The sequence below is a fragment of the Nicotiana tabacum genome, chromosome 4 (genome assembly GCF_000715075.1).
Source record: "Nicotiana tabacum cultivar K326 chromosome 4, ASM71507v2, whole genome shotgun sequence".
Classification (NCBI taxonomy): domain Eukaryota; kingdom Viridiplantae; phylum Streptophyta; class Magnoliopsida; order Solanales; family Solanaceae; genus Nicotiana; species Nicotiana tabacum.
In genome coordinates, this window is record NC_134083.1 from 61105290 (window position 1) to 61118882 (window position 13593).

The 13593-nt window shown below is 34.5% G+C and overlaps 1 protein-coding gene across 1 annotated transcript; it reads left to right on the top strand.

Moving 5' to 3' along the window:
* The first annotated feature begins 3361 nt into the window (after nt 1–3361).
* Nucleotides 3362–5103, top strand: LOC107829848 (putative WRKY transcription factor 30). The gene is made up of 3 exons (XM_016657313.2): nt 3362–3864; nt 3961–4092; nt 4264–5103. Exons 1-3 carry the CDS (start codon nt 3419–3421, stop codon nt 4895–4897), a joined length of 1212 nt encoding a protein of 403 aa, XP_016512799.1. The 5' UTR covers nt 3362–3418; the 3' UTR covers nt 4898–5103.
* The last annotated feature ends 8490 nt before the right edge of the window (nt 5104–13593 follow it).

The window sequence follows — 13593 nt, forward strand, 5'->3', positions numbered from 1 at the left end:
TGCAAAAGATAATATCTCTTATAAAGATATTAAATCTATCTTAAAATCAAAAGAACATATAGATAGTGATATTACTAGGGAAGCTAGTGGAACTCAAGTGGAAGTTGGCTTGTTTGTTAGGGGCAAATACGACTCCATATCCAGATACAATAATTTAGAGTATCGCTATTGTCATAAGAAAGGTCACATTATCTCTAAGTGATATAAACTGAAAAATAAAGAAAAACATAAAGAAAGAAAAAATGAGCACAAAAATACTAACACCGTCGAAGTTAGTGTAGCAACTGATGAGATTGAGGGAACTATATTTTTAGCAACTGAAACTAGTTTCAAATTAAACAATGAGTGAATTTTAGATTCCGGTTGTTCATATCATATGTGTCCTAGCAGGAACTTATTTTTTTTTTTACATATGATTCGGTTGCAAGTGGAGTTGTCCAATTGGGTAACAATGTTTCTTGTAACATTATTGGCAAAGGTATAATTCGGATCAGAATGCACGATGGTGTGGTGAGAACTCTCACCGATGTTAGATATGTTCTGAGTTAAATAAAAATCTCATCTCTTTGGGCACTTTAGAATCCCTTGGGTGCAAATTCACTGGTGAAGGTGGAGTTCTAAAAAGTTTTCAAGGTGCTCTTGTGATCATACAGATCTGGTTCTATGTATACTTTATTGGGCTCCACTGTTATAGGCCCTACTACAGTTTTAGTATCAGATAACTTGTCTGATTTTGGTGGTATTAAATTTTGACATAAGCCCATTGGGGCTTTTGCGGAGAAGGTGAAGCAAATTTACTATATCAGCCAAAATTAGACCAAGGTGGAGATTTGTAATTATGGCTAAAATTTTGGCTAATGGAGTCCATCTCACATAAGAATAAGCATTTTTGCAAAGTGTAGACTTTGTTGGCAATATTCTTTGGGACCCAAAAATATTGCACTGTGGGGTAGACATCATTTGCACAAGTTGTATCTCTTCTTTTACACCTAAGAGGCCAAGACTTTTTTGCCTATAAAAGGAAAGACCATTAGTTCATTTTAGACACACCAACAAGACTTGAGTCTTCATTTCTTGTTTCTTCCTTTCTTCCTTTATTAAGAGTGTTTTGTATGAGGGTTAAGTGTTGGGAAGCACTTGTGTGAACCTTTTCTTTGCAGTGATCTTGTGAGGTTATTCTCTTAGGGTTTTTGAGATTAATTAGAGTGTTTACTCTAAGTTTGTACTCTTATTGGTATAGTGAAATTGCTCATCTCCGCTTGTGGACGTAGGTTATTTTGACCGAACCACGTTAAATTTGTGTCATATTTATCTTCTTTAATTGCCGTTGTTATCAACTTCCATTGTATTTGTTATTATCATTATATCGTTATTTAGCTAAATTCCGCACTACCCGAATTTCCGATCCTAACATGTTATTTCTGTATTTAGTCGTGGATATTGGATCCATAACAAAACACAACCTGCATATTTTTTGTCCATTCGCACTTCTTGGATGTTAGACTTCTGCCCGTTGTTTGTTACTCTATTTCAGTTTTAAAAGGAAGCTTCAATGTGCACGATATGAAGAATCAAAACATTTGAGAAGTTTAAACTTGCCGCCTAATAATTGCAACTTCACTAAAGCAAAAGTGTTTTCTTCCTCACTCTTCACGGTCAACCATCATCAAAACAAAAATGAAAAAAAAAACTTTGAAGATCTTGCTCAAAGTAGAATCAATAATCAAGAATATACCTTGGTCAATGCGAAAAATAAGAGAGGAAAAAATAAAATATATATATATATATATATATATATATCAAGAATATTTGATTAAATTATCTGTTTTAGTGTTCCGTTGATCTGAATTGTGAAAATTTGAATATTTATCTATCAAAAAATTATAGGGTGACTATGGATTACTTATGGACGTGCATTGTTTTTCTTTAAAAGCATTGCAAGAATTACTCAATGTCATGTGTCCACCTTTAATGATAAAAAGATAAGAACTATATTCATGTATCTTTTACAGTTACCATGTATGTATCACTATTTCCAAACAAAAAGAGAAGGTGTATATATCACCTATTCCTTTATATCCAATAAATATTTGGAAAACGATTTCCTAACATAGAACATATTTGATGAAAAACATTATACGCAGGGGCGGAGCTAGAGTTCCGAATTGGATTCGGCCGAACTCAATAGATTCGGTCCACATTCTATATTTGTCTTTAAAAATTTATTGAATATGTACAAATTATTAATTTAGAACTCAGTAACTTAATGCATTGTTTGGATGGTTGTTACATATCGTTTTCATAATATATCGTATTGTACTGTATCGTTTGATGAATACAATGTTTGGATATATGTCGTCATTTTATGATATCACACACTAGCAATATGAAAAATAAACTTACAATATTATAAAGAAAAATTATGATACAGTATATAAAAAGGTAGGGTAAATGATAAAATAAAATTATTTAATAATAATAAAGGGTGAGATTGAGAGAAAAAGACAAGGTAACGACGCGACCACGCCAAATCGGTCGTTACGTAAAGTGGCACATTTCGTCGTTACGTAACAACGGATTTAACGATACAATATAATTAAATTTAAGTAACAATCAAAACAAACATCATATTTAAATTAACAATACGACACAATACAATAGGTAACAACCATCCAAACAAGCTGTAAAATGAATAAAATCCGGAACCCATTAATTTTAAATCCTGACTCTGACTCTGACTCTGACTCTGATTATACGTTACACCCATGAAAGTAATTTTTAGCCATTGTGAAACGATTAAAAATTACTTGCATTCGATATTTATATTAATTCAATAAATACATGACATATATCTTTAAATATATACCGAAGGGAACAGAGAACATATATACATGAACCAGGGTACACTAACATAGGGTTTTAAATTTTATTGCAACCGTTGCTACTCATAAAAACTAAGAGGAAGAGTACTAACGCGGCAGAAAGGTTTGAAGATTCTTTGGTCTTCATTTTTCTTTCGTCCCAATTTTCTCAACATTTCTGACTTCCAAACCTCTCATTCTCATTCCTCATCATTGATTCGATCAATTCCATTTTTATTGCTCCTACGTTGGATTACCAAAGACCAACTTTTTCCCCACCTTACATGGGATTTTGGGGGGGGGGGGGGGTGGGTTATTGGGATTTTGAGTTTAAAAGTTGAACTTAAAAAATAAGTTGATGCTCGGGTTAGTTTGAATGGTCAGCAATTGGACTAGCTTACTTATACTACAATTCCCTTGACCGAAGACTGGTCTACGGTAGCTATTCTGCAGTCAAACTTTCTCCAATCGTTCCCTTTATATATCTCTTCCTTTTTCTCCTATTTTCTACATTCAAAATCACAAGCAAAAAATTCATCTTTCTTTTTTTTTTTTGCATGGTTTCACCAATTAAATTTAACTATCATATTCCTACTCTGTCTCTCCTGCAGCTTTTTGTCTTGTATTCCACGTATACTTTAATTTCTGAAATGGAAAACTATGGTGCTGACAATAATGGGGAGTTTAATAGAATTATAAGTGAACTAACTCAGGGTAGGGACCTAGTTTATCAGCTCCAACTCCAACTCAATTCCTCCTCTTCTTCCCCCGAAACAGCTCGAGATTTCTTGCTTCATAATATCCAATCCAAATTTGACAAGGCTCTTTCTTTGCTCCAGTTGTCTACTGGAGACTCTTCTAATTCACTACTTCCACATTCCAATTCCGTGCCAATACCCAATTTTGGAAGGTCTGAATCCCCACCATCATTCACTGCGAGTCCCCCTCACAGTGAAGATTCTGATCGTGACCTCGAACCCAAAGACTCTGCTACCCGCAAGAGGTTTTTTCTTATAAAAAAATGCATATATATAAATTAATTATTGGTTATATTTTTCACGTATGATCATTACTGATATGCTGATGTTTCATTTCACAGAAAAAGCAGTACGCCACGGTGGACAAAGCAAGTTCAAATTTGTCCCGGGGCACCAATTGAAGGGACTCTTGATGATGGTTTTAGTTGGAGAAAATATGGGCAGAAAGATATTCTTGGTGCCAAATATCCAAGGTACAATTCTTTTAGTGCACCGGGCTCTACTTTATATATATATATATATATATATATATATATATATATATATATATATATATATATATATATATATATATATATAATTGCACAAGTTTAGTAATTTATTTTTATTCCAATTCTTACAAAAAAAATGGCTGTGAAATGCAGAGGATATTACAGATGCACGCTTCGACATGCCCAAGGTTGTTTGGCTACAAAACAAGTTCAAAGATCCGATGAAGATCCCACAATATTAGAAATCACTTATAGAGGAAGGCACACTTGTAATCAAGGCGGTGCTAGTGCCAATAACAATAACAATAACAATAACAATAACAATGTCATGAATCCAGCACCTTTGACTATAATACCTCAGAATCAAGAACCAAACTTAGGAGTTGGATCAGGAAATGAACATCACCAAATGGTCTCTGTACCCAATCAAAATCCACAGGAAATCCTCTTGAATTTTCAGAGAAACCTCAATATCTCCAACGACAATAATTTCAACTTCAATTATGATCCTAACAATGTGCCATTTACATCTTTCGCTTCATCGTCCGATATCAAGGCTGATCAAGATTACAGCTTTGTGCCTAATTCCATAATTCCAAGCAACAACTTTGTGGAGAATTTTTCTCCTTCTTATATGTCTGCAGGAACTTCAGGGTCGTCGTCAAGTTATTTTGGGTTGTCTTCTAATTCTGAAATGAACACTTTTGGAGGGAAGCAAAATGGTTCGAATGACTACCCATTTAACACATCAAACTTCCCATTTGATTATCCGGGATTCTCTTCCTAATCCCACCAAATGTTGCAAAAGGAAGTGACTTAACCAAGATGATGAGCTGCTGTTTAGTGTTGACCACTAAAATCAGGGATTAACGAGCTGCTGAAGCTAAGCCAGGGACAATTTTGCACCATTTCTTTTTGCAAACATTGCATTAGGATTGAGCATGCTAGTTTAAATTAACCCATTTCCATTAATAGTATCTGTTTTGTTGGTCATCTTTACGTTGTACTTTCTGAATTAATTATCTCTGTTGGAAGCTTTATGTTAGACTCCATTATTGGAGTCGATTGTGTTTACCCGAAAAATAGATAGAGTTGAATTTATACGCAGTTCCGAGGATATGTGGCGTAACTTAATACAAAATGCAAGGATAAATAAATATGTAAATATAGATTGGAGAGAATGCAAAATAGATAAGGTTATCAGGAACAATGGATCTTAGGATTCGACAAATAGAATCAATCTATAGAGTTTGAAAGAGCGATTTTTTACTGTAGAAGAATATAGCACTTTTATTACAATGTAAGCCTCAGAAAAACTTGTCCTACCGAAATGATAACCAAGCCCTTTTATAGTGGAGGGATTTGGCTCTAAGCATAATAAAATAAATATTCAGTGGGAGACCCATGATAAGTCAGCTTTTCCATAATTTCTGCTAAGATTCTCTTTAGTGGGATTGCAACGGCTTTTGTCTGCGAGCCCGATCTTGCTTAGAACCCTCGATTTTGGTTTGAGCTTGATTTCGGCTTGAACTTGTGATCTTGGTTCGAGCACGATCCTGGTTTGAGCCCTCGAATTGATTCGAGGTCAATGTTGGTTGGTCTCTGGATTATCAGCATGATAGGTCTACTCTGCATCATGGTTCAATTTTATTCGAGCTTGATAATGATATCGAACTCGACACGGATCGGCCTCCCCGGGTTCGAGGTTAGTTTGTTCCCCCTTCGGGATCTTACTTCGATAAATCACCGTTCGAACTCGATCGGACATGCCAAGGTCCTCCATTATTGGAGTTGATTGAGAGAAATTGAAAGTGAGAAGAGAAAAGCCCTAGGTCGAGCAACAGGAGAGAAGAAAGATATTTTTCATTTTATTTCATGTTGTATCTAAAACGTTCTAGAAGAAACTCTCTATATTAGTATTACATTTATGGGCTTTTGTTACATAATTGGGCCTGGTATCCAACTATTCTATTGGGCTTCTTGTCTGAGACTTTTAACAGCCCAACACGTGAATAGGTTAGAAAGACCCCCCCCAAGATGGAGGGTGAAGCCACTCCAAGCTTGCCAAGCAGGTGATGGTGAAGAGTGTGAATACCTAATTTTTACACTATTTTAACATCTCCTAAAGTCATTAGTGTTATGTTACCTTAATTATTTTTTCCAATTTTTGTGTCTTTGATTGCATATTTTCTATCATAAAAATACCAAAAAATAGTTCTTTCTTTATTTGTGCATTTTAGGAATTAACTAACTATTTTAATTGGTGAATTAATCTAGTTAATTGATCATTTGAATAAGTTACTTAATTAATTTATTTTTTTGTGTAAATTTAATTTAATAAGCAGGATTAAGGAAGAAATTGGGCCAAATTTGAAAGAGAAAGTGGCCCAAAGTGCAAGATAAGGGGCTGTCCTTGAAAGGGTCTGAAACGACGTAGTTTTGCCTCAAAACTACGTCGTTTCATTAAGTGACCCCAGATTAAATCTCACCCATTGTTCACCCTTTGATCTAATGGTCCATATTTGATCTCTCAAGAGGTATTTAAAGCCTCAAAAATCTAAAAAATTCCCTCATTTCCCCTATAACTCTCTCTCTCTACTCTCTCTGTCTTCTTTCCGCCTCCGCCGCCGCCGTCGAAAATCGCCCACCGGCGGCGGTCAACCTCCAAACACCCCCAAATTCACACCATGTGATCTTCACAACCTCCTCTTCCCATATCTCCAAACTAATTCCTTCAAAACCCCATCAAACTCCTTGAATTTTAGATCTAGGAAACTTTAGCCTCCACTTTTTTGCCCAAACTCTTGAAGTTCTGGCCACTACCACCCCACAATACATACATCAACGGATAGAGCTCATCAAGGCCTACCTATTGATGTCAATTCCATCCCGAAAATCAGGCAACTAAAAATCCGGCCAAATTCCGGCGACCACCCCGAACGCCCTCGTTTGGTATACCCCTATTCTCATTTCCTTTGTCTATTTTTTCTAATTGTATTGTATTTAGTTTATGTCTAGCATAATTTATGATTTTTTTATTTATTATTATTATTATTATTATTATTTATATTTTTATTATTAGTTATGTTTAATCTATGTTAGCTTAGTTGTTCATAGTTATTAATCACCGATAATTAGTTATTCATTAGTTTTGAAATAGCTATTCACTTAGTTATGATAGTTTATGATAAAAGTTTCAAGTGCTTAGTGAATTTATTTTTATTGGATTTAAGTATTTGAATTTTGTGTTGATAAAAGCTAAAATTAAAGAAGAAATAGTAAAAGTTTGGTTGTTTTTACTGTGCAAAGACTTTGGAGTGCAAAACTCAAAAGTCATTTTGTAATGACAAATACAATAACTTTTGACAGCTTTTGAACAGTGTTTAGCACACAAAGGCAGTCTTTTGGACAGACTTTTGGAGAACCAAAATCTGTCCAAAAAATCTGATTTATTTACCTATTTAAAGGGCTATCCTTACTCACTGAAGAGGACACACACTCTATCTTACACTGAGAGGAGATCTTGAGAGTTGCTTGAACACACATATGGTTGAACAAAAAATCAGCAACTGAATACTTTAGTAAGCTGAAAAGTTTTGCTCTTTGTGAGTGAATCGTCGAGCGCAAACTTTAGAAAAGTAGAAGTCTTCTTTAGAGTTAGTTCTGGGTTTCTTCTCTAAGGTTTTCGGGCTATTTAAACACGATTTGCTGCTGGATTTCTGCTGATTTTACTGTTGTTCTCAGTCGTTTTCTGTTGCTGAGCTCTCATTCTTCACTGTTATATTTATTTTCTGTGACCCAGGTAACCTTTAAACTTTGTAATGCAGATTTTTTAATAGCAATTGATAAGGATTTGGGCATGTTTAGATTACTTGAAGCATATGCAAGGAAATTTACTATATGGATGAATGTTGAGGTTTAAATCTTGAAATCAAGCTTTGGATCATAATGTTAAATCCATGACCTTTTTTGCCTTATTTATTTATTTATTTATTTATTTATTTATTGCCTCTTAGCACTTCTCTATTAATCTTTAAGTAGTACTTTATGAGAATCTTGATCATGTCATAGAAAAAAAAATTATTAAAGACTTGATGAAAAGTTTGAAAGTGGGCACAATGTATTAGTTTAGTATTTAATAAGATTGGGCTAACAAGAATAAAGGGCCAAATAAACTAATATGTTGGCCCATTTTCACTGATAACTAATCTGGCCCATTTTTGTTTTTAATAAGCAAGGGCTGGCCCAATGCCAAAGCATGTTCAAAAAGGGCCATCAGTTTTGATACTCAAATAGTTGGCCTATTACCTTTTAAATCAATGGTTGTCCACTCTTTAAAATAATAAGTTAGCCCAACTTTTCATATTTTTATTTTAGTCAAATAATCTCAATGAAAACCAGAATTTTCTTTTATTAAAATAACTTTACAACTTAGTCTCCTTAATAATTAATTTAAATGTTAGGCAATTAGTAGGCACGCTTTAACTTCACGGGCTCGCTTGCGTAGCGTTGATATTATTTTCATTAAATTAATTCAATAATGTCATACCATACTCGTTAGTTTTAGTTAATTTTTAATTTAATAAATCCATTGCTAAACTCGCGGATTCGTTTGCGTAGCGCGATAGTTAACTTTCAATAAATTTCAAAATTATTTTCTTCGAATGTTGTAATTTTCTCCAAAAGTAATAACGAACTAATAATCCTCGTCATGACTGCGGATTCGCTTGCGTAGCGCGGTTATGACAAAATCAATAAAATTTATCTCGGTCACACAATCGTTTGCGCGGTGCGGTTAGGACAATTTTATTCAAATCTTTTCTTTAATAATTTTAATAATTAAAAGTGGATAGGTAAAACATAAAAATCTAAATAAAACACAGTTTATCCAAAATAAATTCAAGCCAAGTTTAAGTCAATAAAGCGTCCGTGCTAGAACCACGGGACTCGGGGAATGCCTTACACCTTCTCCCCGGTCAACAGAATTCCTTACTCGGACTTTGTTTTCGCAGACCAATTAATAATAGAGTCAAACCTTCCTTTGATTAGGGATTCAAATAAAAGGTGACTTGGAACACCGAAAAATCAATTTCAAGTGGCGACTCTGTAAATAAAATAATCCCTATTCAAATTTGTCACTTCAATTGGAAAAACTCTTTAACTCACAATCCATAAAATAACACACTAATATATCTTTTTTGGGGTAAAAAAAAAGGGTGTGACAGCTCTGGCGACTCTGCTGGGGACTTCAAGAATTCGGGATTGTACATTGACTTTATTAATTTTTATATATATTGTGATTGTTTTGGCCCTAATGTGCTACTTGTCCACTTTTTACTGCTTTGATATTTTTGAACTGTACATATAAATTGTATTCTCTCTCGTACCCCTATGAGTGTTCTGATAGTTAGTTATGTTGTGTTTTCCTACCAGCATCATAAAATTTCTGTCTTGAGATAAAGTAGTTAGCCTACCAGCTTCTAGAGAAGGATTTAGTCACACATGTTTAGGCGAGAGAGTCGTTAGCTAGACAGTGTTGTTCTACTACTGGTGACGTTTGACGCTCCTCGGCTCGGGTTGTCCGCCCGGGTAAGCTAAGTCTAGAAACCATCTCCTTTATGATTTTGGAAACTTAGAAGAACAAGCCACAAGCAATGAATATCCCTAGTAGGCTACGCTTTATTTGTATCGTGTGCATTTGACTTAGCAGCGCTCAACACATGGGTCGAGTTCTGTTGTAGGACAGGTACCTTGTTGAGACCATTATGTCATGTTATATGCTACTTGTTGCATTATTTGGGAGGCTTGCATATCGACCGACTTTAGCATAAATCAGTTTAATGAACAAAGAAAAAATGATGTGGTCTAGTGCATATGATTTATAAAGATTAATTTTCATAAAAATCAAAAAAGAAGAAGAAACATAGCCGGTTTTAACTGAACTACGCGGGTCTGATTCTCACCGGATGTGAGATACGTAGGCAAATCTCATTGGTTACGGCCCCCAATTTTTAAAAATACAAAAAATATATTTTTCTTTAATTCTTTCTTTGGAAGTCTTTCTTTGAGACATCAAATTCAAAAATCCAAAAATATTTTCTTCTTTTTTAAAAAAAAAGTCTTTCTCTCAAAATTCAAAAAAAAATCAAAATCCAAAAAATATTTTCTGTCTTTTTAAATTTACAAAAAAAAAATCCAAAATATTTTCTTTCTTTTTTTAAAAAAAAAGTCTTTCTTTCGAAGATTAAAAAAAAATAATAACAAAACAAAAAAAAAAGCGAAATCAAAAAAATATCTTTCTTTAGAAGTTTTCTTTCAACAAAAAAAAATCCAAAATATTTTCTTTGCTAAGAGGTTTCATGGGGTTATTTATATATGAGTAAAAAAGGAGTTACTTTATTTACTTTATTACTGATCTTCCATGAACTACACAAGATCTGATTCATGTTCCCACATGATACTTAGGCAACCCACATCATGTTCGATCAAATGATTTTGAAAAGAAAAAAGTAAAAAAAAAAAGAGAGCAAAAAAGTGTGTTCATTCTAACATGCTTGTTGTTTTGAAATAAAAGCTAGTTAAAGGTGGTCGGTTTGTCGGTTTGCAATGGTAAATCACGAAAACAATCCAGGATCACTCTATCGTCTTCTCAACCAAGGGAATAAGCATCACTATTGTTGATTCGACTAAGGTCACGAAAAGGCAAGTACACAGTTTGGTGGTGAAAAAAAGAGAAAACTGTTGGTTGACTTTTATCAAGTTTGAGCAATAGGGCATGCTTTGTGTGAAACGATGAACGATTTATGATGTTAGGGACATGAGGATTCTTCCAAGTCTTTTGGCAAATTGGTTGCTATGAAATTTCTCATGCCGCCAGTCCTGGAATCCGATAGCCAATATTGGGGAACGGTTTGACCAAAAAGTCAAAATTTGAATGTTGATTCCAAAGCAATCTTATTGAATTCAGTAGTAATGCTGATGTGCAAATGCGTAGCTAATATATCAAGCTTGGTAATTGGAAAGTCACTCCCCTCCTTGCCGGAAAGGAGTCTTGGTAACTTATTTTGTCATAATTTCTATTATCTGGATTACTTCGAGGTTGTGATCCAGATGTTGTTTGTTTGTCATGTCATCAAACATCTCTATCCTTTAATCAATAAAATGCAACTTTTCGTTTTGTGTCATTTTATCCATTGTTTTTAATTCTTCTTGCATATATAGTTCTTTTCACGCCAATTTCAGTGACATGACATGCATGCAGAGTTTTCGGCTATATTTTAAAAGGCATGTCCTGTCTTGAATTAAATCAAGGAAAAACACTATGAAGATAAGGAAAAGGCTGAAACACTTTGATGATAAGTGTGTGTCAAGTTCACGAGGAACCAAAATAGTTACATCCGTAGAGGTTAAACATCTTCATCTCAACCTATCATGAAAATCCGACTTAAGGATATTTGAATGGGTTAAAGTTTTGTTGGACTAATCAATGAAAAAGGTTTTTGCCACGGCCTGCCATAATCTAATCATATCAGGGAAGATGACCCAAATCTCCAGAGAAGGTGCATTCCGGGGAATTTAAATGGATTAGCTGGTACTGAAGTGTATCATTTCACATCAAGACAAAAGCCAAGAAAAGGTGACTCCAAATTGTCAAAAGTCATTTGTTGCAAACAAGATATTGACAATGGAGCTATACGACTAACAAAACTAAGAAGACAGTCATGTCCATCAATGTTGAACTTGAGAAGAGATAGAATGTTTGGCATTCTTGAGGCTGAGAGGCCCTTTTTCTGCTACCCAAACACTTTATATCCTTCGTCATCCCTTTTGAGCCTGCTTTATTTTCTTTGAACCCTACTTTTGGAATCAAGTATAGAGTCTAAAAAAACAAAAAAAAATTGAATATCCATGCCACCAGAAAATAGGAGCTAGGACAATTTGATTATACAAAAAAAAGGGGAAAAAGGGAAAAAAGAAAAGAAAAAAAAAGATGAAAAGAAAAACAAAAAAGAAATATTTCATGTTAGTTTGAACTACGTTTGACTTGATTCCTTTAAAGGATACGTAGGCATCTCTACACGAGGGTTCAGTCTAACCAAATTAAAAAATAAAAATTCTCCAGTATCTGAAATTGGGGAACAATTTTTTATATATATTTTTATGAAGAGTCGATTCCAAGAGTTGTAAATATATAACCCTATCATCTTTGATCTATTTTGAGCCTTCATGCGACCCTTTCTTTCTATCCCTATCCAAAAGCCTTCCAAATAAAGACCTCTCAATTAGTCTTTAAGAATGCCAAGGGAAACAAGCAATAAGCAACAATTTTCACATGACATAGAACAGTTCAAGTTTCTCGCACAAAAAAAAGATAATGAATGAAAATGAGAGAGTCTTATTGGTGAAAACCCTCATGGGCACTGTAAGGCGATAGTAAGTAGAGATAAATAAATGAGAGAGGCTGGTTAGTGAAAACCTTTCGAGGCACTGTTGGTCGAAGGTGAGCTGTGATTTGATGCAAATGATTGGCACAAAGAGGCCAACTTCAAAGACGAAAAGGAACAACAAGAAGAAAGGGTAGATTTGTTGGATAGATTCGGCCGTCCAAAATGCATGTCATGATCATTAAAGTTGGCTACCATATTCAAAGGAGTCCCTTTTATTTTATTATTTTTATTTTTATTATTCCTTTTTCTTTCTTCCTTTCCCCCTAAAGTGGCATTTTCAGTTAAATACTATTCCTTCTCACTTTTACATTGTGTCATTGTGTCCATTTCCATTATTATTTTGAGTGAGTCTTTGTTAAAACAAACATGAAATGATTTCAAAATTTGTTACCAGCTTTCTAACTGTCTATCCTAGTACATCAAAGAGGACATACCGAGGGAGCAACATGCACAATAAGTTGTTGAAGTTAAACATGATCCGAGGGTTCATGCAAACGGAAGTTCCAAAGAGAAGACTTTGCTGGTCTCTATTTGCTTAGAAATCCAACAAAGAAAGGGCCACAAAATTGGTCACCATTTCCCGGAAATGCAAAATAAATCATGTGGGGCATACACGGCATTGACAAAGGCACAAATCCAACTGTGATTTCCTCTGATAAGCCGAACAAAGTGTTTCAAAGAAATCGAAAAAGTCACTAAGCAAGACTTGCTTTATGGGCAAAGCTTATAGCACCACAAACACAAACTGATATCGGGTGCAAGATAATCAAGTTTGATTTTTAAAGGAAGAAATCACCAAAGTAAAGACTTGATTTATAGACAAGGTTCAACATCACCTTAGACATTCGGGTACGAAAGTAGTCGGGGGCAAAGATGTAAAGCCAATATTTCCAGAAGGCAATACAGAGTATCCGAGCAACTCGGTATCGCGCTGAAAGAATCAGTTCTTTTTCAGCAAGGTGGTTGCAAATTCAAACTAATCAGGGCATCAAGGCCACAAACCGACCACCACTGTTAAACTCACAAATCTTTCTTT